Source organism: Crotalus tigris, unplaced genomic scaffold (genome assembly GCF_016545835.1).
Source record: "Crotalus tigris isolate CLP2741 ecotype Arizona unplaced genomic scaffold, ASM1654583v1 scf7180000017663.5292952, whole genome shotgun sequence".
Taxonomy (NCBI): Eukaryota; Metazoa; Chordata; class Lepidosauria; order Squamata; family Viperidae; genus Crotalus; species Crotalus tigris.
The window spans coordinates 141,394-168,419 of NW_024096550.1; the positions used below are offsets into that span (position 1 = coordinate 141,394).

Below are 27,026 nucleotides of genomic sequence, written 5' to 3' on the forward strand. Positions count from 1 at the left end.
GAACAGGGTTCAGGAGCGACTTCACTTCTAACAAGCCCAGATTGCACATCCTATCTAGAGACATGGCTGTACTGTTACTGCGCAGCTGTCCTTTTAGACATTTAAACAGAAAGAGAAATTAAATCAAGAGTTTAAAGAAAGCAAATCCTCCATAGATGTTTTAAAAAATTCAAATTCAGCCTGGGGAATTTCAGCTTACTTTGGTGCGTTAGGGGGTTCAGCAGGAAACCAACTAGGGGTCCCTCCCTGCATCAAGTCAGCACGTTAAAGAGAGAAAGTGAATTAGCTGGAATAACAAGAAATTAATGGTCTCCTGTGGAGCACTTTTGGACAACCAATTACTTCCCTGGAAAACTAAACTGCGCTCAGAAAATATGAAGAATTAATCCCACCAGATTTCTGACTCCTCAGCATGGACTCGGATGAGCCTTCTGGGAAAGCACACAAACTCTCCCGGTGGTGGTTTTGCACTCGGCTGCTGCTCTTTGATTTCTTTTCTCTTTTCTCCCTCTGCATCCCACACCAGGAGTGGCGATGGCGGAAGCGCACATCCCTCCAGCACACAGCCTGGGACTGCCCATCCTCCTCCTCCTCCTCCCTCGATTCATCTCCCGCACAGCCAGCGGGGCCAAAGACGGCCCACTGAGCTCCGCTGGTCTTGCGGGCCCGTTTGGGGCGCCTTGCCTGGGACCGACCTTCGGCCAGCTTGGTTCTGAGTAAGCTACTTGGCTTGCTTTACTACTTGATTATGGTCTGCACAAATAAAGGGAGGTTGGCCTGTGTGGCTGTGAAGACAAGCTTTCCTTCAGAGTTGAAACAATAAATGAAAGCTGCGCGTGTCAACCTGACACACAGACTGGCCCAAGCCCATTTTCTATTTTGATATGAGACACATCTGATTTTAATAATATTTACCTCGTTTGTTTTATTGCCCAACTCTAATCAGAACTCCGGTTAATATTTACATTTTCACACAATGATCCAAAACCTCATAAAATGCAACACAACAGCAGCTGTGAGAAATGCTAAGAACAGTAATTTTTTAAGAAATAGGCAAAGTACATGTTTATTGAAATTGACTTTATACTGATTAAATACACTTGATTTACAACAATTCTCAATTACTAAATTAAATTTCATTTGTGCTGTTACATAAATATATCCTAGTTTCTTTTTACTCTCAATAAATTACACCTCCATTTATTTCTTTCCCTTTCCATTTGTTCTTAATAAATTTAAAACCCTATCAAGTAAACAAAATGATGGTAATTTCTGAAGCTGACCTCTTTCTCCTTCTGTCAATTTCCCTCCGACCACATGAAGCACTCATTAAGGGGAAGACTGATTGGAAGAGATTTTTATAAAACAACTGTTTGTGTTTATGAATGCTTACTTAAAAGTAAGTTCCATCTGCATGTTATGAGATTACTTTTGGGTGTATGTGCCTGGATTTTTTGGGAGAGGGGAAGCACAACTTTTGTCTAGCTGGGAGCCGGATTTGACTTTTGAAAGATAAAACGTTTTGGGTGCTGGAGGGGCTCCTGTTCCTGGGCACTTGGCCTCCCAGCAGCTCAGTTTTCCAGCTCTTTTGCGCCGGTGGGGATGGGGACAAACAAAGAACTGCTGAAAGTTGCCCTTTTGTGATTTACATGAAATGGTAGGAGGCCCGCGTTGGCTTCCAGCTAAAGCCCAATGGCTAAGGCACACTTAATTCTGCACAAAGGGCGTTTTTTCTTGACCCTTCTTATCAAAAGATTTAAACCACTCCTACATTGCAGCATCCTGTCTGGGTCGGGGACCAGGGCTTCACTCTTCCACCGGGGCCCCCATCCTCAGAGAGAAGTTCCCTCCTGTGTCGCAGGCAGAGAGAGAGGACTTCTCCCCGAGGACGCCCCCCCCCCACGTGTCCAAAAGCTCGGAAGAGTGACCCCCTGGTCCCGGTGACTGACCCAGACGGGATGCTGCAACATTATCCTGGGACAGGTAGATTTGCCTGCATTCACTCTTATATTGTTTACAGTAAAGATCCATCCGACTTATAATGCTGTCGCAAGAGGTCTTTTGTGCCGCTTTATAATCTGGATCACTCCAAGGGCCAATACTGCTCATGGGTATCTGAACGAATGTCTCTGTGAAGCCTACAAGCACACACACTTTGAACTGAACTGTTTGGGAGGGGCCTGTGACAACTCGCCACAGGACAACTCATCGCGGGGCAAGAGTCACACTAATATCAAAGAAATGGAGGAACAGAATCATTAAAGAAAGGATGCAAAAGGAGGGACAGAAAGAAATGTGAATGGCAAAAATTAATATATATATAATTAATTGTTGTCCCGTGGCAAGTTGACGAGTTGTCCCATTCCAATCAAAGGGGTGGGGGTGGGGGTGGGGGTGGTCTGAAGCTCTTTGGATCTTGTTTTTTTTTTCCTGACTCCTTTTGCAAACTGAACTGGAATGCCTTCCATGGAGTCCTCCTTCCCTCTAGGAAGGTTACCTAACTGTGGTCCTTTTCATTTGAACACGAAACCCTAGCCCTAACCCTCCCTCCCTTCTGGAGTAGGAATTCTTACTAACAGCCCTCTCTAGCCAGGAAAACGCTGCTTCTGCCCTCATATATACATGCAAGAACAGCCCCTGCAGGGAACTCTTCAGAGCATCCGTGTCCCCTCCCCTTAGAATAACTGGGACACAGCCTCACCAAAAGAGGCGGCAGCCCCAAGGGACTGCAGCCAGGGGTGAGACCCACGTGTTCTGCCCTCAAATCCAGAGGGCTTCATTGTTACTTGCTATTTTTACAATGTATGTAAGCATAACCAGCACAAGCCAAAGACGAATGCAGCCGTATTCAATGGCCTGGGAGGGCACCTCTCTCCTTTCCCCTAAAGGGTAACAAGAGCCAGGGGGGAGGGATTGTTTCCACCGCCATGGGCTCCATTAAGCCCCAAGGGTGCAGGGCTGACTCTGGAGCCGCAAGTGGTCCTGGAAAAATCCTAGGCTTAAGTCACAGGAGGTGCAATACGTTATTCAGATGACAACCAGAAACACTCAAGTTGTGTCCACCCTCCCCGTACACCAGACAAGAAGCAAGACTACATGAGCAAATTCTGCTTTACTGTATTGTGAGGCTGCTTTAAAAAACTTCCATGGCTACTTTTAAACAGCCCAAACAATTAGGGCAGCTCCTCCCTATGTTTCTTTCTCTGGGGGCTCCTAGCTAGCTGGCCTGTTTCCTTAGGTAGCATCCCCCCCTCATCCCCCAAGGTCTTCCTCACAGCCCCACTACAAGTTGCCTCAATGGGGGGGGGAAGGGAAATGAAGGACTTGATGGAATCTCCCTCCCCACTTGCTGGCCCACCTTCCAGAGCAGCTATGATTGCCAAACTGCCTTCCAGGAAAGCAGGGCAGGCATAGTGTCCAACTCACTCTCCCCAGCCATGCAAGGTCAGGTGCCAGCCGTGCCCACCTCCAGACGGCCATCTTATAATTGAGCCGTGAGGAGAGCCATGTTATGGGAAGAGCTGCATCGGTCAAAGGCTGACCCTTGGCCCCCAAAGGAGTGGCCCTTCCTTCCCCTTTATTTTTCTGCACCCAGTCTAAGATGCACCCAACTGCCAGAAAGGAGAAATATGGCTGAGGAGCTTCGGCATCCTGACCAAACTAAGCCCTCTGGACCCTTTCGGTTATGTTTTAATGAGCTTATTATGTAATGTACACCAGAGACCACAGTTTTAGTAAATAGGGACAGAAAACCATATATGATTGAAAATTAAAAAGCTTTAAAAAAAAAAAACCCTTAAGTCCCACTCTGTGAGCTGCTTCCGTCACTTTCTTGAGAGATTGCTCAAGAACAAAAGTTTCCAAGATTCAAAAACATGGTAGCAAAATGAATCAACAAATAAACAACGAACCAAACTGAGCACACTAAATAGGGCTAGATGTAAATTCCTCCTTTGGACTGTGGTCGGCGGAGGTCTAGACAAAGCTCTCTGCACATTCGCTGCCTCGTCTCCTGTCTGCTCCAAGTTTGAAAAGGTAATTGAACTCAGCCTGTAATTACAGGATTAGACACAGATGGCCTCTCTACGTTTCGGGGGAAGAAGCCCTGTTTGCATTCATTTTATGATTGCTGTAAGGTCAGACTTTTCAAAATATACTTTCATCTGTTAAATGGTTTCTTAAAATCCCCAGGGTAGATCTTCAATAACTGATGTTTTGAGCAATTTCAGCCTATCAGATCTCCCTTTGAATGTAATAAGTTGCTCATTTTCTAGTATTACATACATGCATGTAGGTTAATTACTACATCCCGCATATTTTCAAAATTGTCTTTTTTTTTTAAAAAAAATGTTTTTATTAAATAGGCATAGGAATTAGAGAAAAAATGTCTTTTATTTTAGCATGAGCATAATCTAATAATTACTGCAACAATACACGGTTGCTCAGCTAATAGCACAGGGACCCCCAATGGATTTTGTGTGCTCTCTCCACTTCTCTTCTCTCTATATAAACCAACAACTGCATCTCAAAGGAGTACTGAAGTTTGCAGATGATACAACAGTGATTGGTCTCATTCGAGACAACAACGAATCTACATACAGGCAGGCGGGAAGTTGAAAAACTAGCCCTGTGGTGAGGCTGGAACAATTCTGAATTGAACACAGTCAAAACTGTAGAAATGATCGTGGATTTTTAGAGAAGCCCTCCTATATCTACCATCTCTTACAACACTAGACAACACAGAATCAACAGTAGAGACCTTCAAGTTTCTGGGTTCTATAATACCTCAAGAATTAAAACGGACACCTAACACCAAAAACGTCATCAAAAAAGCACAACAAAGAATGTCCTTCCTGTGCCAGCTCAGAAAGCTCAGACTGCCCAGGCAGCGGCTGGGAGGGTTCTAGAGAGGAACTATGGACTCTGCCCTCTGCACCTCTGTTAACTGTCTGCCTTGGCACGGCAACCACACAGGACAGACATAGACTTCAAGGGATAGTTGGGACTGCAGAAAAAGCAATGGCAATCAGCCTGCCTTCCACTGAGGACCTGTACACTGCACGAGCCAGAAAGAGGGCTGTGAAAATATCTACAGAGCCCTCATCTCCTAGACATAAACAGTTTCAACTTCCTACTTCAAGAAGATGCTGTAGAGCATTGCATACCATAACACCCAGACACAAGGATGGTTCCCCCCATCCCTGTGCCATCATTATGCTAAGCAACTAATTAATAATTATAAAGTTGGAAGGGACCTTGGAGGTCATCTAGTCCAACCCCCCTGCTCAGGCAGGAAACCCTATACCATTTTGGACAAATGGCTATCCAGTCTCTTCTTAAAAACTTCCAGTGTTGGACCTTTCACCACTTCTGGAGGCAGGTTGTTCCACTGGTTAATTGTTCTAACTGTCAGGAAGTTTCTCCTTAGTTCTAGGTTGCTTCTCTCCTTGATTAGTTTCCACCCGTTGCTTCTTGTCCTGCCTTCAGGCGCTTTGGAAAATAGCTTGATTCCCTCTTCTTTGGGGAAGCCCCTGAGATATTGGAACACTGCTACCATGTCCCCCCTCATCCTTCTCTTTGTTAAACTAGACATACCCAATTCCAGCAACCATTCCTTATATGTTCTAGCCTCCAGTCCCCTAATCATCTTTGTTGCTCTTCTAGAGTCTCAACATCTTTTGTACATCGTGGTGACCAAAACTGATGCAGGATTCCAAGTGTGGCCTTACCAAGGCATTGTAAAGTGGAATTAACACTTCACGTGATCTTGATTCTATCCCTCTGTTAATGCAGCCCAGGACTGTGTTGGCCTTTTAGGCAGCTGCAGCACACTACTGGCTCATATTTAGGTGACTGTCTACTAGGATTCCAAGGTCCCTCTCACAATTACTATTGAGCAAGGTGCCACCTATGCTGTACTTGCGCATTTGGTTTTTCTTGCCTAAATGTAGAACCTTGCTTTTTTCACCATTGAATTTCATTTTGTTAGTTAGTGCCCAGTGTTCAAGTATGTCCAGATCCTTCTGTATCTTAAGCCTGTCTTCTGGAGTGTTGGCTATTCCTGCCAGCTTGGTGTGGTCTGCAAATTTGATGAGTTCCCCATCTATCCCTTCGTCCAAATCGTTGATGAAGATGTTGAAGAGCACTGGGCCCAGAACAGAGCCCTGGGGCACCCCACTACACACTTCCCTCCATATAGATGCGGTTCCATTGAGGACCACTTGCTGAGTATGGCTGGTCAGCCAGCTACGGATCCATCTGGTAGTGATTCTGTCTACCCCACATTTTTCTATCTTATCAAGTAATAGGTTGTGATCTACTTTATCAAATGCCTTACTGAAGTCCAAGTAAATTATGTCCACAGCATTCCTCTGATCCACTAGTTTTGTCACTTGGTCAAAGAATGCAATAAGATTTGTCTGGCATGATCTATTTTTGACAAACCCATGTTGGCTTTTAGTAATGACTTTGTTTGCCTCTAGGTGTTCGTTGATTCGTTGTTTGATTATCTTTTCCAGGATCTTTCCAGGTCAGGCTGATAGGTCTGTAATTTCCTGGGTCCATTTTTTTCCCTTTTTTGAGGATGGGAACTACATCAGCTCTTTTCCAGTCCTCTGGTAGTTCCCCTGTGCTCCAGGATCTTTGAAAAATATAGTTCAGTGGTTCCGAGATCACATCTGCCAGTTCCTTGAGAACCTTGGGGTGTAATCCATCTGGTCCTGATGATTTGAACTCATCTAGGTTGGACAGGTGCTCACTTACCATTTTCTTGCCTATCTTAACTTGTGTTTCTATCCTGTTTTTTATGGTACTATTTTTGATAGGTTGGTCTGTTTTTTCCCTTTGCGTAAAGACAGATGTAAAAAACCGAGTTAAATAGTTCTGCTTTCTCCCTGTTGCTTGTCACCTTCTTGCCACTTTCACCCACTAATGGACCAATCATTTCCTTCACTTTTTTCTTGTTTTCTACATGTTGAAAGAAGCTTTTTTTGTTATTTTTGATTTTGGTCACAAGCCTTAGTTCATTTTGAGCCTTGGCTTTCCTCACTTCATCTTTGCAGGCTCGGGCTATTTGCTGATATTCTGACTTAGTTATGTGCCCCTCTTTCCACTTTCTATACTTGTCCTTTTTATCTTTCAATTTGTCAGAGTTCTTTATGCAGCCATGCTGGTTTCTTTTCAGAGCTGTTGTTTTTCCTCTTTGTTGGTATTGTGCTAGACTGTGCTTTTATTATCTCATTTTTCCCACAACACTGCTTTAGGGTATCAAACCATGGAGTAGGGCTGTATTACTATTATCCTTCTCATCTTTCCCATTATCTATTTCCTTATTTCCTTATGTTTATAACTTTGTTGCTTGTATCTTACAAATTACATTGTTTTATTTAGTATCCTAGTATGATTTATGTTGATTGATTATTTAGTATCCTATGACTATCACTGAGTGTTGTATCTTAGGGTTTATGATTATTGTATTTTATGATAATGATCATGATTTATCGCTTGTTGCTTGTATGTACACCGAGAGCTTCTGCACCGGAGACAAATTCCTTATGTGTCCATTCACGCTTGGCCAATAATAATTCCCCCACGAACAGCAATCAGCAATGCAGGAAGTCTGGTGCACAGAGACCCAGGACCAGGCGTGCCCAGACAGTCTGCTCTGAAGGACGCCCGCAGAAGTCTCAACGAAAGGGACCCAGTGTGATGTTACAGCCAGTGAGAAAGCAAGAGAGAGATTCAAAGCCACAATTAAACTTGAAACGACAGGATTTCTCTGATGCTCTATGGAGGCGGGGGGGTGTCTGTGGCTCTAGTGAAGAGGGCCCAATGCTGGACGCAGCAGAGAATAAACCCATGCCAGTGGTGCCCGCCTCCTCTCCTTTGCTCACTTTGCAAAGAGGCGAACGTGCTGAAGAATCGGCATCACTGCGGTGTGTGTGTGTGTGAATCTTTCATACAAAAAAATCCTCTAAATTTTTAAAAGAATTCAGTCAAGTGAGCCAACTTCTATTATGAAGCAGCACACATTAAAACCACGTGTCTCCGAAGAATTCAAATACCACTATCATAATTATTTTGTTTAAACTGAAAATAGTCTCCCATAATTCAGAGAGATCAAATTCTTCTTTCCTCATTTTTTCCCTCCAAATAAAAATGTTGATTTACATTCTAGAACTAATATATTAAATCGAGTTTTCAAGGGAATTCACAAATTTCTTGTAAAGATTCCTATCATTTCTAGGCTAAAGAAAATATTATAACATTATCAACCACCCTTGTATCAAAATACAAGGTGGATTCAAACCATCCACACTAAATAAACAAGAACATTCAACGTATTAATTTTATTTATACTATATTAATATTTTAGCTGGATAGCGGAAGCATGTGGGAAAGGAAGTAAATTTGAAATTAATGCTAATCACATGCTGCTTGGTAAATGGTCTTCCTATCCCACGTGAATTCACCTGTGGCTCTTTATCTGGGGAGGCCCTGCGATGGCGACTCACAGCCCTGTAAGGCCACTGATGCTAGTGCCAGCCACTGGAGTCCAGGACCTCTGAGGTGGAAGCCAGAGGCCAGCCTGGCCTAGTGGTGGAGGGGCTGTGGGTTCTAGTTCAGCCTGAAACAGGAAAGCTGGTGGGCGACCTTGGGCCGGCCACCCTCTCTCCGCCCAGCCCATCTCAGAAGGCTGCTCTTGTGGGGAAAACAGGAGGAGGAGGAGGAAGCAATGTTAGATATGGTCACTGCCTTGAGTTACATGTAAAGTAATAAAGGCAGGATAAAAATCTAATCAATAAATAAATTTCTCTTTCTCACCTGAAAAGCTAATTCAGATAATCAGCCCAATACCTGCTGAAAATGGAAGAAAAGCACACCCATGAACACCTGGACATGTGGGCGTTTGCTACCTGCTAAGTGCCAAAATCTGTAAACAGGGCAATACTTTCACGAAGTGGGGAGAAATTCATGAAGTAGCAAAGAGACCCTCTGAATCCAAACCACGAGTCCCATATTCAGCCAGAGACTTGGGAGGTCAGAAATGTGGGAATCACCTTGGCCCCTAGAGAACGGCTTCAGGTCTCGCCCGCCCCCCCCCCGTAGCAAGAGATATTGTTATGGAGGAACAAGGGTCGATGCTCCATTTAATGGAAGCATAAAATGCTGATTAAAAGATGAATCATCTCTGATAGGTGGTTGTTTATATTTATCATTTCATCACCCAAATCCCAAGAATCTTTAAACCAGCTCTGCAAACCCATCAGGATTTCAGCTGTGTGTTTGACGGGGCACGATGAGGAGCAGGAGTTTATTCTCGAGGAGTGGCAGAAAGGGGCCACCTGCTTGTGTGGCTCCCCCCCCCCCGGCCTTAAGACCCCTTTAATAAAGAGGAGTAAATGCAAATAGGCTATGACACGACAAAACTAAAGCGACTAATTTTATTTATCAGTGGAGAAATAAGATGGTATCGCCTAGAAGCAGGTAAGGAGAATACATAGGACTTGATGGATCATTTGTAGATTTGAATTCTTAATGAAAACTGAAAAGATGAAACAATTATGAAAGAAAAATAACTGCGTTGCTAGTCATTTCATTTTACAAATACTGCCTCAACCTTCATCTCAAGAAAATAATTTAGGGGAGTTTCAGTATCTTCTCATAAACTAATACAAAAGAACACATTCAGACCCTAACCCAATAAATTGCCCCTGTCAATCACACAAGAATTTAACCTAAATAGCAAATGTCAGCTTTATTATAAACTACGTAGATGACAGGTAGCATTTTTGTTCTACCGGCTAAAACTTGTTCTTAAACACAACTTTTTTAACACCCCCCTTTCCATGGGGAAAAAAAAGGAGGGAAAGACCAAAAGTAAAAAGGACTTCATGTAGCTTTCTTTCTTTCAGATCTTGGCAATGAAGTTTTGAAACAGGATTATTTCAAGAACATGCACATCTGTTTAATATTACAAACCAACTGTCAACATCCTAACTGAAGTTCTAATTTAATATTTTTTTCTTGCTTGATGTTTTACCTTTAATCAATGCCTTGTGAGAGTATCAGCTTTCTATATGAAACTGTTAAATATAAAGAAATGTTATTGCAGCATGTTTACAAAATCATAGCTCGAGAACTTTGTATTTTTCTAAAGCCTGACCACAACTTAATTATCTGCAGGACATTCCAGCTTGCAAATGTAAGCTCCAGTTTGTCATCTAGAGCTGCATCTACTGCAAGGACACTGAGCTTTGCGCGTACCACAACAGGGTTTACTTTCCAAAAGGCAGCATTTGGGCTTTTAAGCATGATGTTTCTTTTAATTAAACATTTGTTTTGGTGCTAATCATTAGGTTGTCTTCATGCTTCCCTTTCACATTATTTTCATCTCCTCACATGTTTGCTAGAGCTACAATAAGAGCGGAGACTTGTTTAAATGTGGCAAGATATATTTAACTGAAACAACAACAAGTCCGTAGGGAGAACTGTTAAGGAGACATTCAGCACTCAGTTGCCACAATTAGTTTTCAAAAAACTTTGAACTTTAGAGAAAACAATATAGAAATTTCAAACTCATTGATATATACAAACTGTACAGTAAGATGACATTTTAATTACTTTGTGATTTAGCTCTGAAAACAAAATTAACACAAAGGGACTTCATTTGATCTATTGTATCAAACTGGGAAACATGGTATCTTATCTCCAACACAGGTTGCCGGTGTGCTACCAAACAACAAATCCAAAGGAAATCTGGGGAGAAATTTTGCCTCCGACAGGGCCAAAATATAAGAAAGTACTCCCCATCCAATAATAAAATCCCACCACATTTATCAAGTTCCTAGCTCTCATGTTTAAAAAGAGTAGGTTTCAATCCTAACTTTAATTTTATTTCTACAAAATCTCCCCAGGATCCAGAAAACTGACAGCCACCTCTTATCTAAAATTCCTTTTCCTTACAAAAACAAATTTGATATTAACACTCAAATAACAAATTCAGAAATTCATAACATAAACACAAAGCTGCCTATATTATATTTAGGTGAATAACTGAGTTTGAATGCCACACTGGATTCAGCTATGTTGAGAAAGTATTTCCCTCCCGTAGGATTTTCTATAATGTAATTCAGGATAAAGAAATATCATTATATATCTTGAAGATCTATTTCCAAATACTACAACTTTGACATCTCATTGTTTTTAAACAGCCAAATTAAGTGAAACTTAAACTAATGGAAAAGTATTAAATATTGTGAAGTGGCTATCAGATTTGGAATTATATATCTGAAAATTCTGCTGAGCAAAATATCTGAGATATTTCTTTTTGTTTCCACAGGCTTAGAGCTCTTCCTCCTTCACCCAACATAGAAATGTGCCAAGATAAAGTGAGTGTGGAAGGTGTTAAAGAGAGACAAGGAATGAAGTTTGCCTAGAATAAAGCTTTAACATTTAAACAAAGACAATGCTTGGAAGAAACAGCTAACCAGGTGTCAACGTTGTGAAAATTCTGCTACTGGTAAACGGTAAGGAATGAGCTGCCAAAGACATTCTTCTACAAAAAACAGAATTTTCTGTTGCTAAATAATAATAATGATTAAAAAAATGCTTCTATATGTTTCTGTGGAATATAAAAGAGCAAGCTTCAGGGGAGAATCTACCCAAAGAGTCTCATTTATGGAGTTCTTCTCATTTTCATCTTTGTGATACTGGTTCACTATGAAAACATGTCCGCCTCGCAAATTCAAAGGTCCTGAATCTACTCATGTACTCTCAGCAGGCAAGAGAACTGCAAAAGACGGCATCCGTCCATCTCTTGGCTCCAAAGGCCAGGCCACTTGCAAGCCCCGGAGAAGAGCTGACGGCACAACACTCTCCCAACACACACAGGCCAGCCTGGGGTGCTTCGCCCGCAGGATCATGCACGAATGAATGTCTCAGAGACATTAAAGATGAACGTACAGCTAAAAATGAGTCTGGCCTGGGAGCTTCACAAAGGCAGGTCTCATTTTTTTACGGAACCTAATCAGGACCCAGTACAAAGAGGGGGAAACCTCCGGTCTGCACAGTTCTGTGGAAAAAAATATCCACCCTCTGATTTTTTTTTTGCATATCTTTTATACTGAATGTTACCAGAACCTCTTGAGGTCCTGCCGATACATAACAAGAGTCTGAGTCAGCAAGTTCCCCCAAAGTTCATTTATTCATAGACAAAGTCATCCAGCCTGCCAGCTTGGCCCCCAGGACCAAGCAATCAAACCTCCTCCCTTGCTTCAGTTACCTTTGGCAGATGTGCGAGGGCTGAGGTGGGTCAGCCCTGTCCCCCACCGACTCCTCTCGTCACAATGCAGGGCTTGCCACACGGGTTCAAGGGGCGTGACTGAAGACCTTCATTACAAAGTCCCTGATGCTGATCAGTCCGGAAAACACTACCGAGCAATTTCTGAAGCTCTGGGGGTATCACCCCATCTGCAGCCTTGAAAGAGAAAAGAATCTCGTGGTTCCCCGTCCTGTCAAAATCACTCCAAAACTGCACTTTAAAATTGCCCTGAAATGCCACGGAGAATCTCAAAAACACCAGCCGGGGATCTATAAGCCTCTCCATCGTGACTCCATCACTGGAAAGGCACTGACTAAGAGGGCAGTGAAGCCAAAAGGGGCCCCCAATGCTTTCCCCCCCCCCCATGCGTTTCAAGGAGCCCTTCGCTGCAGCCCTTTCAAACATCAGGAGAAATGCCATGGACACCGATAAGAGAGGAGGGAAAACTTTCTAAAGGGTTACAAAGCTGCTAACGTCCGGAGGAAACGAAACAATGAATTCCACAACAGTTTTGGGCCATCCTGTGCACGAAGGTTGCAGCACTGGGATTCCAGGATGCTTTGCTGACCCAATGCGGAGCATCGGGCCATCTACCCTGCTTCAGCCGAAGCACACACGTGAACTCTTCAAGAAAGATAACGATCCCTTACAGAACACAGAGGATGAAGAAGAATCAAATTATGAAAGCCAAAATACAATCCAGACTTAAATCACCTGGAAATGTTGTGGTGGGACTTAAAATAGGAGAGCCGTGTAATAAAAGCCGCCAAGTGTTACTGAAGAAGTCTGCAGTGAAGCAGTGGGTCAAAAAGCCCCCATGGCAAAGTTAGACATTAACAGTAATTAGAGGAAGGGTCTGGGCTGCAATTATTACCCATCTGTGTTGCTGCTGCATTGGTTACGGAGTCCGAGTTATTTATTTTTTACACTGGAGCACAGCATGCTGGAGGACTTTTGTTCATGATTTACATTAAACAAGCACCAAAAATTGGAGCTCCTTATTTACTCAAACTCAACTCCCTTTTAATATTAAGAGGGTCCGTGAGATGCTTTGATACTATTCAATGGCAAAGATTTACAAACATTCCGTATAGTAGAAAGGGAGTGAATTCTTTTCACAGAAATATAAAATACAGATAATCAGACACACATTACAAAAACTGTCTCCCACAATGTATACTTTAGAATCAAATTACATGAACACTTGAGTGACTTGATTGTAAGATGGGCGGCTATGTAAATACGATTTATAAATAATAAATGAATATCTACTCGCCAGTCTTTTCTCGATAAAATTACTGATTATGTCCTTGTTATCCTCCATTTAATTGCTGCTGTTCTTATTTGCTGCATTATTTAGTCTACTTTTAACTATTATGTTATAATGGTATATTGTATTACGATCATATCTTTGGGTTATTCGTACTATCTTTTTAAGCTACGTATGGCATCCTCAAGCATAAATTATAAAGAAGTAACAACTAATACTGAATTCTGAACTCAACTATTTTTCCACAATACCAAAGTAAAGGCTTGTTCGTCTCAAACGATGGCCTGAGATGTCCACTGCAATCAATCCATACTGATAAATTTTCTCTTCATAAAAAGGGCTCAGACATGCTGGTTTCAGCCAAAAGCCTCTTTAAAATACGAAATAATAAACAGCCAGATAAAAACTAATCAGGCTGCTAAAACCACCTGTTAAGAAGTGAAAAAGGGCCAAGCAGGCAATCTGGGGTCCTATTTTTTTTCCCCGCCACAAGAACTACTCTGGGCCTCCCTTGTTCCGGGCAGGAGGGCGGGCAGGAGGGCCGCCCCATAGAATACGCCGTCCTTTTCTGACAGTCAGCCGCCTAATCTTTGAGGGCGGGGCCGCCCAGAGAAGACCCACCAGTGGAGCATTTTCACAGCCCTGTGAAGAAAACAGTAACCTGCTAAATATATCTGGCAAATTGCTGCAATACAAACAGAAATAGAGGCACCTTTTTTTTAAATGTATAAAGTAAGAACTGTTGCTTCAAATCACTGAATAGAATTCATGTGGGATGTGTCATTTTTTTATACTCAAATCAGAAACAAATTACAAAAAACAAATTTCTATGTACACTGTATGGATTGTACAATTACTGTTCTCATACAAATGTAACAAACCGGTCATAAAGATTATATAATTCTAGTCAAACTATTTTAGGCACCAAAACTATTAGACTGTATAGCATATCTACACAGTGTTTCTTCATTGCCACAATTTAATTTACTGCTTAAATCTGATTGGCTCTTAATTTTTAAATAATCTGAGATAAATGTACTTTATTGCAGAATCCAATAACTTAATTGTTATTGTAGCTTTATTGCTTTTTGGGCGTTTTTCTTTAAAAAGAATAATTTTAGCACATTTCCTTCTTTATGCTAGGTTTTCAAAATATTCCCCACGAATAAGTGATATAACAATTACGGTATTGCCACAAATAACAGATACATGTGAAAAATATGCAGGGTAAAGCAATTTGATCGCATTGTTTAAGTTACATGGTTATACCAGAATAAATAGGACTTCAGCCACGAACAAACGGAGGAGAGCCTGAACTAAAACTTTTTCCAGAAATTCAGCAGCCACACAGGGAGAGATAGGAGGGATGTCTACGTTAAAATTAAAACGGAGGTGCTGCAGAACGCAGCAGCCGCTCACCAGCCTCTCGAAGTGGATTTTGCAAACTTAAAACAAGCATTCAGGAGGTCTTCGACTTATGACCACAATCAAGCCCAAAATTTCTGTTGTTAAATGAGATATTTGTTAGGTGGGTTTTGCCCCATTTTATTACCTTGTCACAGTTGTTAAATGAATCGCTGCAGTTAAGTTAGCAACACGGTTGTTAAGTGAATCTGGCTCCTCCCATTGACTTTGCTGGTTAGGAAGTTACAAAAGGTGTTCACATGACCTTGGAACACGGTTGCCCCCAGGTGTCTGAATTTGGATCACGTGACCATGGGGGATGTGGCAAGGGTCGTGTGAAAAACAGTCAAAAGTCACTTTTTTTCAGTGCTGTTGTAACTTTGAATACTCGTGACCACTACAGATTAAGGTCCAGGAGTAGCTGTACTGCGATTCTGCAAATAGTAACTAGGTAAAATCCGATTCTGCCTTCCTCTGGACACAGAAACATTGGCCCCTGGAAAGGCAGGAACCAGGAAATGAAACTGTTACTTTCAGTACAGCAAAACACCAGCTGCAATCTGCTCTTATTATAAAACCCATCACATCTCACTTTAAATCTCTATTGGCAAATCACACTTTTCAGAATGGCATATTCAAATATTTATCAAAAGTTATTTTCACCCTGCAAATATCAGTAATGAGTGAGGTTTTTAACAAAGTTTTCCAAGCTTGACAAACCTGAAAAAAGGGAGTGATGGCGGGAGAAAAAAAGAAAAGCAGGTCCATCCTTATCACAAGTTTTGACAGGCTGATGGAACAGCCGCCATTCAGGGGCCGCCAAGACCTCAGCTTCCTCTTCCTGGGAAAAAGGGTGCCGATGGGGACGACAGAAGGAATGCAGGAAAGCACCGGGAACAGCAGTGAAAAAAGGGAAGCAAGAAAGCAGATACAAGGCAAAGGAGGAAATGCGGTGTTTCATTGGAACTAAGCATTTGGAAGAGGCAGTCCAGGATTTGGGAAAGAAGATACTTGAAGGCTATCGTGCTAATTAAGGAAGCCAACATGCAGCTACAGTATACCATTCACTAACCACGTAAGGGACTGTGATTTTAGTCTATGCATATTTTCTGGAGAGAACGCAGGACCCCGCGATTATATTTCCGCAAACTGTACCGGCTTTTCCCTTAACTAGAAGGTGGAAAGTATCTCCACTCACATGAGAAACAGTTGCAACAATTCAAGTTCAAAACAGATGTTCTGAATTTGTTAACCACCCGCTTTGTGACCACCCTGGGGGTTATCTGAGCTGCTTTCACCTATTGGTTGCTTTGGGAGGAAAAAAGCATGAGCATTTAGCACTGCCGCCTTATTATATGTATAATAAATAAAAGAAATCTAAAGTTATCAGAACAGGAAATGGAACGTTTAGAACTTTTAAAATCTTTTAAACTGACAAATTCTGCACATCACTACTCTCCAACACAAAACACAGAAGGCCAAGCTGTGAAGGCCAGATGGACAAATGCCTGGTCCTCTTCGGCCTGGGCTGACCAGGGTCTGCTCCTCGCACTCCATCCAGGCCACCGGCAGAGACACCGGCAGGGCCCCCAGGAGCCCAAATCCAGGCTCCCGTCCGGCACGCCTGGCGCCCACCCCACCCCCACCCCCCAAACGGGCCACCCGCTGTACGAAGACGACGCCCCGGCCTTTCGGCCTCCTGCAGCTCCGAAAGGAGGGAGGAGGAGAGGCCGCTCCCGCTCCCTCCTGCTCCTCCTGCCGGGGCTCCTCTCTCCGGACCTCCCTCCCTCCCTCCCTCCCTCCCCCTCGGCCGCCCCCAGCCCCCCCCGGGATGCGAGGGAACCGCCTTCTTCCAGGGCCGGGCCGGGGGATTATTGGGGGTGGGTCTCCTCCTCGTCCTCGTCCCCCCCCCGCAGAAAGAGAGGCCGAGGGGGCGAGCGAGGGGAGCCCCCCGGCGCCCTCCCCCCGCAGCCCAGTCCCGCCGGGCCCCCCTCCCTCGGCCTCGAGCGAAGCCCCCCGCCCGCCCGCCCGCCCTCCCCGAAGCAGCAGCGGCAGCAGCAGGAGGAGGGGGAAGAGGAGGAGACCCCTCGCCCCCCTCTCTGCCCCCGCGGACCCCCGCAGCCCCGGCCTTCCCCAGCCCCGCGAGGTCCCCGGGCGGAGCGGCCTACGCGAGGCCGGGGCGCCTGCGGGGCCTCCTCCTCCTCCGCCTCGGCCCTCCCTTCCCGACACTCACCACCTCGCGGGCCCGGGCGGAGAAGCCTCCCCGTCCCCCGGGGGCTCGCCTGGGCCACAGGGCGGCCGGCTCGGCTCCTCCGGGAGGGACGCCCAGCGCCTTGTTGCGCGTCTTCACCGTCTTCACGGAGGCCTTGAAGAGCGCCGTGATGTCCGCCGCCGCCGCCATGACGCGGGCAGGGAGGGGAGGGGCCCCTCGCAGTCCTCCCCCCCCCGCTCCTTCCGGCCCAAAGGGGAGGGGCCTGCCCTCTTGCCGGGCGGGGGGAGGGGGAGCCTGGGGTGGGGGAGGGGTGGGAGGGGAGTTTGGGCGCCCCGGAGGGGGTCCGGCCGAGAAGGCCCCCCCCGCGGACCCCGATCCCCCGGGTGGGGCGGGGGAACTTCCCGGGCAGCTCCTCCTCCTCCTCCTCCTGAGCAGATGGGGGGACCGGAGGGGGGGGGGCGCTGCGCAGCATCTTTGGCTACAGGGATTTGTCTGAGGACTGCTAAGTTGTCCTCCACTTACAACAGCTCATTCAGTGACCTTTTAAAGTTACACCAGCACTGAAAAAAGTGACTTATGACCGTTTTTCACACCTTTGCGGCATCCCCGTGGTCATGTGATCAAAATTCGGAGGCTTGGCAACTGACTCACATTTATGACAGTCCCGGGGTCACGCGATCCCCTTTTGAGACCTTCTGATAAGCAAAGTCTCAGAGGAAGAACGTTGGCTTCGATTTGCACAAAGAATTATATATTCTTTTGTAAACTATAAGATACAATCCCAGGGAATTACGCTTTACTGCTTTAGTGATGATCCCCATTGTTCAGAGACACCAGTCGTAGCAAATAATAATAATAATAATAATAATAATAATAATAATAATAATAATAATAATAATAATAATAATAATAAAAAAAAAGTTGGAAGGGGCCTTGGAGGTCATCGACTCCAACCCCCTGCTCAGGCAGGAAACCCCATACCATTTCAGACCAATGGCTGTCCAGTCTCTTCTTAAAAACTTCCAGTGTTGGAGCATTCACCGCTTCTGGAGGCAGGTTGTTCCACTGGTTAATAGTTCTAACTGTCAGGAAGTTTCTCCTTAGTTCTAGGTTGCTTCTCTCCTTGATCAGGAACCAAGTTATTTTTCCCTGATCCAGTAATAACATTGTGTTTTATTTGTTCCATACTTTTCTGGCATGGGAAGATTAGCTCGCAATGGTCAATCTTAATACTAAATTTTATTTTAGAGAGAGATGGCTTACTCTGCTCCCTCGAAATCAAGGTTTGTCAGCAAAAGAAACAATCCTTGAACATTGTTAGGAATTTTTTTTCTTTTCTCAGTAATATCAGATGCAGTTCTGTTCAAAATAAGCTGAGTTAATTTTGTAGAAGTGAAAACCAATTATTTTCAGGAAAGCTGGCAAACATCTTGCTTATCAAACTCCCTGAACTTTGTGCAGAGCACGCAAGAAACAAGACCCTCGTGGGCTCTGTTGGGAAGCATGGGGCTTGTACTCCAGAGTCTTCTTGAAATGGATGGCAGCAGCCCAGGAGGTCTGGCTCGCTCCCACGAGGTTTGCATACTTGTGTTCACAATCCATTTTTGCATCAAGCAGGCTTCCCATGCTGCTTTTCTATCTCTTTATTTGTGTCTTGGACGAAGATGTGGAGAAACTGCCTTTTGAATTTGCAGGTTGAGAGACACAAATGAGAGCTGCTACTTTAGAAGAGGAAAATATATATCAACATTACACGGATAGATAAGGGTTAGAGAAACAGGCTGAAAGTAAAGGTATGTTAAGCAGGGGCAGAGTTCTTTGCTTAGGAATGAAATGCACACCTGTAGGATGGGAAATGCCAAGATGTTCCCAAGGGGGAACCTCAACAACCTCACCCCGAAAGAAGAGGAAGCTGCAGCAAGAAACAAACTCTTCACTTGTCTGTTTCACTATGGTGACATCCCAACTTTAAGTACAGACATTTTACACAAAGAATGAAAAGCCTGGGAGACATTTTGCCACTTGCAAGATGAAATGGGGAAAAGAGGCAAGCGTTTTTTAATTTTGCTCTCAGTTCTGGCCCAATTCCAGGTTTAGAAAGGTTTTGTTTTCAGTTCCACAAACAACACCAAATCCATGCAGAATCATCAGGATGAGATGAGGCTGCACTAGACTTGCATTAAGGCTACTTGAGCACAACGTCTTCGCTTCCTTCCTATGTTGGATTCAGCAGGTGGAACCATCGCATGCCCTGCTCAACATACATCAAGTTTTATGTACATACATAAATCAATAACGGACATTATGCAAGGAAGATGGGCAGTTAAGAAATACAAAATATAAGTAAGTATGCCAGGATACAAAAGATCTTAATGTTTCGATTTTTGCTGTAGGTTTTTTCCAAACTTCAAGTATTCATGAATCAATCCAACCAGAATTCTACATTTAGAGCAGTGTTTCTCAGCCTTGACCATTTTAAGGCATGTGGACTTCAACTCCCAGAATTCCACAGCCAGCGTTAATGGCTGTGGAATTCTGGGAGTTGAAGTCCACATGCCTTAAAATGGTCAAGGTTGAGAAACACTGGCTTAGAGCCTGAGATCACCAAACTCTTTCTTCAGTTACCCGTCTCCATCGATCAGTTGGATCATCCATCATCTGTGGTCTTTCTCCACACACACACACACACTCTGTCACTGAAATATTTATATCTCCAGTCAGACTTTAGAACAGAACGGAATTACTATAGAATAGGACGGAATTCTTTATTGGCCAAGTGTGACTGGACACATGGAAATCTCAGCAGACATAAATTTTGTCACTTGGAGGAGGAGAAGGAGGAGGAAAGGCTGCCTCCTCCCTCCAAACGAAGTTTATTCCTGTCCCCAGGCCACCCCTGGTCTGCCGGGGCCTGGGGAAGCCAGAAGGGAACGTCTCCCCTGCCTGCCTCCCCCTCCACGACTGGCCTCCGAAAAGGGTCTCTTGGAAACCCCACCCGAGGGAGTTCTCCTTCTGGAGAAGGATCGGGGGGGGGGCTCTCTGGAGCGCCGGCCAGAGCTGCCAATAAAAGATGGGGCCCCCAGACCCCTTTGCAAGTTTAAACGGGAGCTTTTCCTGGAATTCAAGTCGGGAGGGAAAAAAGAATCGGTGTGTTTGTGGGGCCACTAGAGGGAGCCGAAAGAAACAAACAGCCGAGCCGAAAGAGTCTCCGTATTGCAAGCGCCGTCCCTAAAGCCCGGGCGTTTGTCCCCTGACCCGGCGACGCGGAGGTAGCCCGGGGCGCCTCCGGGGCCGGCCAGGGGGTTCCGGCCCCTGCGTGTTTGCCCCTGGAGCAGCTGCCGGTCTCCCCCCCGGAGGCTGCCCTGCAGGAGACACGAGTTGCCTGCGCCGGTCTCCTCCTGCCTTCTCTCCCCTCCCAGCAAGGTGGCCTAGTGGGAACCCTCCCCACTCGCTCCAGGGGCCCCGCGCTCTCTGGGGGCCTGAAGCTCCCGGGGCAGGGCCGTCTGGCAGGCATCTGCCCCGCCTTCCCAGGCCAAGGCTCGCTCTTCTCACGGTAGCCCCGAGCCGCTGTGGATGCCTCACAAGGGCCGGGGAGCCCCAGCCAAAGGGCGGATGATTGAGCTGCGAGCCCTGCAGGCGCTCCTGGGCAAAAGAGGCGAGGAAAGCGGGCTCTGCACGGGGTGACGGGGACGGGTGTGAGTGTAAGGGGGGGGGGGGGAGAACGCGGCTGAAGGGCCCTTCGCTCTGCTGGGCGGAGGGGGCTCAGGCCCACCCTTTCTTAGGAGGAGAAAAGCAGAACAGAGACAGCAACAATGCCTTCTTTTGTTTGTTTAATTTGATGTTTATTTGAATTCTTTTGTTACTGGTCATTTGGCTTACCCTCTGAAGTATGATACCATCGAAAACACTGGAAGAAGAGGAGGAGGAGGAGGATTTTGGCAAACTGTGGCTATAGAGCCCCTAGGAAAATAACAATCATCCGTGGTGGATATAATGAGGAGGTGTCTTATTACATAATTGAGGAGACAGTCTTGGTTATAGGCATGTTGGTTCACTTTTCACACTAAATTAATCGTAATAAGCATCTGCTTTGAATAAAGAGACTTTTGTGATAATTCAACCGTGAACTCTCTGGAAGCCCAAACAGTTTTGCCTCACTTTCTCAGTCTGGATTGCTCTTTTGAAATGTTCCTTCTTTGCTTTAGGATAATCACCGTGTTAACATGAACTGATTAATCCCATCAGCCTAACATTGATATTATGACTGAAGTGGACATTTTCCAGCAAATTTCTGGCGATGACACCATCGGTTTCATCACCCGCAGCTGAAGAAACTCAGTGGTGCTTACAGCATCGTTAGCTTCACGTCTGCACAGAAAACCCTAAGCGACAACGCGTGTGCCCTTCCCTCTCCTAGAGGTGCGTCGTGTCGCGCCCTGCTCTGGGAGACGAGAGCGGGGCACTCCGATGGCCACTGCGGCAATTACATCAACGGCGGGAATGGGATCCGCTGGGAAGATGCCCCGCGCAAGTTCCAAATTAGGACTGCGGGAGCCCTTTCCCCAAATCCAGACTACCGCCAGAGAGAAGCAGAAATGGGGGTCGGGGGGAGGCGTGACTGTCGGTCTGGACCTGGGAAGGCTCACTCGGATGGCCTTCTGGGTGGGGTGTGCAACAGCAGGCTGGGTTTTGTTCCCTGGACCGGGGTCCTCTCGCCCTTGTTGCGACCCCCCTCGGAGCCTTCCTTCTTAGGGCGGGCCAGCTCTCCTGCAGCATCAGGCGCGGCTTTTCTCCAGCTTCCCTTGCTGGCTTCGCTGTTAGCACCAGCCGGATGGCACAAGAGATCCTGCCAGCTCTCAACTTGTTTAGGAGGCAAAGTGTTACAAAAAGAGGTGCTGGAGAAAAAGCAGAAAGCCTTAACCACCCGGACAGCCGTGAGATTTGCACTTCAAAGGGAATTCCAAAATGGGGAATTTGTGTTAGGTGTCAGACTATATCAAATCTTCAGGGACAAAGCCGGCGTTTGTTTGTTTATTCTTTGTTAAATAGGTTTCTATGGCTGCCCAACTCAGCCACAGGGACCTCCGCTCCCCAAATAAAAGGCCAGGAGAGCCCACGCTGTCCCTTCTTGCAGAACTTGGGCAATCCAAGGAAGACGATCCTATTTTCCTCAAGAAACAGGATGGTTTGATTAAGGTTACCACGAACGCTCCACCCTCACCTGTGACGTATTTCTTTATTCCTGCTCTTTGCCGGGCTCAGCTGCCCATTTGAGGCTGCAACTTCTCTCTGGTTAGTGGCTCAGGTCTTCTAGGCTGACTTTGGGGATTTCTTCTTTCTTATCCGTCCACAGCTGAGCCGGAGGAGGAGATGGTGGCATTGGGGGACGGGGGGGGGGTTTGAGGTTTTGTGCCATTGGTGAATTTGGAGGTTGCCCTCGAGCCCACAGGGCCAAGACGCTTCTTTTACCATCTGGAGATAACGGTTGCCGAAGGTAAAAGAACTCCTAAACTATGTACAAAAGGAAATTAATGTTGATTTTGTTCTTACATTATAGCTTCCAAGCCATTAGCAGTCTCCCCACCTTCCTCCTTTCAGTCATAAGCCCAGCGAAGATTCCCCCGACCCAGTTGGCCCCTTATTAGCAAACCGGGCACGGCCTTTGTGTGGGGGGGGGCAGAGTTTCATTTCCACCACTGCCTGAGCGACCTTTTACTGCCTCTTCTTCTGGGGGGGGGGGATATTCCTTTCTCTCTCCGGCAACATTTCGGGACGCTTCCCAACCCTCCCACCTACCTTCTTTCCGCGAAAGAGGAGCGAGCGCACCGCCCGGCCCGGGTCAACCTCCAGCTCGGCCGGGAAGGCGCTGGGTCCGAGCCGGCGGCCAGGGCCGCAAGGATGGTCTGCCGCGCCTTGCGGGGGGCCGTTCTCGGCCGGCCGTGGGGTTCCCCACTCAGCCCCACCCCACCCCCGGCACTCGGCTGTCCAGGGTCCCGGCAGCGCCGGGCGGGGGCGAAGGGTCGGCAGCCTCGGGAGGCGGCGCGGAGCCCGGCTCTGCCCTCTCGGCCAGCGCGCTCGTCGGCCTGATTAGCACTTCAAAGCCGGGCCTCTCGCCCTCCCTCCGCAAAGGCAATTGGGGGGGGAGGGCGTGTCCGACGGAGGGGACAGGGCGCGAGGCGTCTCCCTTGATCCCTTTGTGGGCAGCGACAGTGATGGAGGCGAGGGGACGGCCGCCTACCTGCCCCCGGGATTGGCCCGGGCTGAAAGGAAGAAGGGGGTATAATTAACTGAGAGTTAATAACGGCCCCGTTGGGTGTCCGAGGAACACAATGGGGGAGGCTGCCCCAAAGGAACAAAGTGATGGAAACTCCTTTGACAACTTAAACGGGAGAGGCAACTGTGTAACGAGCTGACAGTTGAAAAAGAGCTGGCTAAAGAAGTGGGGGGGGGCGCTTTAAGGAGAGCAAAGGAATTCCTAGAAGGGGACACTGAGGAGGCACCGACAGTAACCCCGAAAGTGAGGGAGGGAGGGTGCTTATCTAGGAAAAGGAACCTTTCCAGAGGACTGTTATCACCTACTTTAGGTCTTGCACGTTTCTTTATCCCTGGAATGAGCCCCTGGATCACCCCTGGGTGAGCAGCAGCAGCAGGGAGAGAGGGGTTGGGAGGCCCCTGGGTGCCCCACATTAAGGCACCTAAAGGTTCGGGGCAGGGACCACTCAGCCTGGCTGCAGATCTGCCAAAATCCCAGATCCCAACAGGGGATCTCACCCACCTTCTTTGGGATCCTGGTATTTTCTCCTGACCTGTCCCCACAGCCAGGGGCACAAGGATGGTCTGCCGCATCTTGCGGCGTGCCGGTCTCCTTCTATAAATTAATGGCACGCTTTTAAAGGAGGATTTCTCTGTTTAGGGTGTTCTCCTCGGGGGTTTTCTTGTGATATCTGTTGAATCTTGCATTTCTGGGCAAGAAAAGGCAAAGTGCCTCTCAACTGAAGAGGCTGAATGGGTGGAAGGGGGACGGTGAGATCCAACTGCACTGAAAAAGATTAGAGCGAAATCGTCGTTCCTCCTTCCAGAACAGCTCAAATTCATACACAAGTATTTGCTATATACAACAATATTTCAAATGCAAATAAAAAACAAACTCACCAATAGTCTAAATAAGCAGTTAAAGATTACAAACTAAGCAGTGAAACACTACAGACTAATAAAATCAGTAAATGTGTATCATCCATTAAAAAGACTTTAAAAACATGAAGACCTTAACAATTTATGAAAAAGTTGGAAATGTTTTAATTCACCTATCTAATGTTTAAGGATTTTAAAACACAAACATCTCAAAATGCAGACAAATAGATTAATATTTTTCCTTTGCTTTGCTTTGCTTCCATATCAAGTATCTATTTTGAATCCGTTTAAAGAGCTTGAGAACCAGAATCTTAAACTTCTCTCAGAGGTGAACTAGAAAATTGGAACGTGTGAATTAGAGGGTGGTTTGTTTTTTCCAAGAGTAACTTCTGGCTGAAAGACTGAACAAAGACAAAGTGATGCCTCTCAGCCAGGTTACTAAAGCAAATGCTTGGGGAGAGCTTGGGCCACAAAAGAGAACAAACAATTCATTTGTCAATCAAGTGAAACCAGACGGCTATTGCAAACATTAATATGAACCTGAAACTTACATGTTTTGCACACATAATGAGAAGGCAAAGATTCCCAGAGAAGATTTTGATGGTTAGAAAATTTGAGAGCAGATAAAAGAAGGCCAGGGATACTATGACTGAGGGTACAAGCAAGCTTTTTCAGGAACTCTGAGTTGGTATTGGATAGTCCTTCCAACTGATGTCAGGCAGGCCATGAAAAACATGGTTTTGTGGTTTTATGACTGAATCACAACTACAAAACCATATCTCAACTGTAACAATTCAGATGACCACTAGATGGCAGCAATCAACTAGCACTTTCTATATCTAGTTACTGCCATCTAAAGGATAGCTGGATTTTTGCAATCCGAATAGGGTAGCGCTATTTTAATTACAGCTCTAATACCGGTATAAGGAAATTAGCACTGCTCTATTATGTTACAGGATGCCTGTTATTTATATTTGCCAGTATTCTCACAACTGCATTTGTAATTTGTGGATCTGTTGGAAGGGCTGCCCATAGAAAATACATTGCTAACACCAGCCTGAAAGATTACCCTGGCAAGGATCCTCTGGAGTCAAGTACCATTATTCTGAAATACCCCAGAGTGACATCCCAGCACATCTTTGTGCATGGTGCTTATTTATTTAGAGTATGGCATACGGTGTCAGGGAAAACTACAAATGGTAGACCCAGTGCAGTTCCCACAGCCTCAGTTGCTACCTTCATTCTGTTCAACACTTGCTTGCCTGTCCTTGGTGCACCGCAGGGAGTGAAGTAGCTCACGCCAGCTGACCAGCTCAAGTTGCTGGCTCTTCGGGGCTCCTCCGCCGGCCTCACCTCACCTTGTGTTGCCTTGCCTCGCGTGTCTGGCCAGATCCAGTGCTGGCTTCTGCTCTCCACATACATGGATGCAGCCAGGCTTTTACCACCAAAGTGATGCCCACTTATCTACTTGCAATATTGCATGCTTTAGAACTGCTGGGTGGGCAGGAGCTGGGGACCGAGCGGGCAGGAGCTCACCCCATCTCAAGGAGCCGGACTCGAACCACTGGGGTGGAGACCATTTCTGGTTGGCAGTTGCAGCTGGCACTGCTGAGATATATAAACCAAAATGTATCTATTTGTGTCAGAGGACAGATAGTGAATGTCTCATCAAACAAACACTATTAATATTATTTTGTATACTTACCAAATTTGTTAGTCCATTCACTACATAACACCTCTGAGTGGCATATAGTATTAAAAGCAAATTGACCCAATAAGGAACCAAAAAGAGTGATCAGTGCCCAGGTACAGCAAAACAACCTTTAGTGTACAAAATGCCCACCGAGGGCCTGCTGCCCACCCACCCATTATCCCAAGCGAAGGGGAAAGAGGTCTGGGCAGGGCCCACTTGGATCCCTGGGGGAATGGTGTCCCAGAGGGCAGGGGCTGTGAAGAGAAGACCCTCTCCTTGGCTCCCCTCACAAGGGCTTACACGATGGGACTCTAAGCAGACCAACCGTGGGCAGACATGGAGACAGAGGGCCCCTTGGAGAAACCTTTTTTTAAACTACTTTATTAGGGCATTCTCACCAGGCACAGGCGCATCCATTCACACATGCATGGAGCAGCTACCCAAAAGGAAGAGAAGTGACCACAGAGAGATCAGGGAGGGGACCTCTCCCTTGCAAGCAGGGAAAAGGATCCCAGAAGCTGTAGCTGGAGAGCAACAGCAGAGAACAGTTGAGGTCAACCTGATCTGGCAGCAGAGGACCTGTGACCTCTCCCCCTCACCCCCTCGCCCCCCCCCCTCCGTGGAAGGAGAAGAGGATCCAAGCTGCCATCCTTTCCTGCCAGGGATGAGGCCCTGCAGTGGTCCAGGCTCCCCAAAGGGGTCTCTCTCTCTCTCTCTCTCTCTCTCTCTCTCTCCCCCTCCCTCCCTCCCTTTCCCCCCCTCTTTCACTCTCCCTCTCTCCCTCCCCTCCCCCCTCTCTCTGTACCTGTCAGAGGATATTAAGGATCTGGAATAAATATTTTTTCCAAAATGAATGCAGAGCTGAGAAAGCCAGACTCCAGCAGCTTTCAGCCAGCAACAGGAGACCCGAAAGAAATACTCATTATGGGAAACGTGGACAGATGACCCTTTTCCTCCATCTTCATAGGGTGCCCTAGAGCTGACCACTGAAGCT

At 46.1% G+C, this 27,026-nt stretch overlaps 1 protein-coding gene across 11 annotated transcripts in view; it reads right to left on the bottom strand.

Annotated features, from left to right (window-relative positions):
* Window positions 1–17,439, bottom strand: part of STX18 (syntaxin 18) — a 39,696-nt gene extending 22,257 nt beyond the window's left edge. For 3 of the 11 annotated variants that reach the window (XR_005555861.1, XR_005555862.1, XM_039335861.1), the window contains exon 1: window positions 17,230–17,436. Coding sequence is in view for 7 of the 11 variants with exons in the window: in XM_039335861.1 (XP_039191795.1) it covers window positions 17,230–17,397 (168 nt within the window). In the remaining 4 variants the exon portion in view is untranslated. Of the gene's footprint in view, window positions 1–12,283; window positions 12,479–17,229 lie in introns of all 11 variants that reach the window. The other 8 variants (XM_039335857.1, XM_039335855.1, XM_039335860.1 and 5 more) reach the window with 5 other exon arrangements.
* Window positions 17,440–27,026: the final 9,587 nt, after the last annotated feature.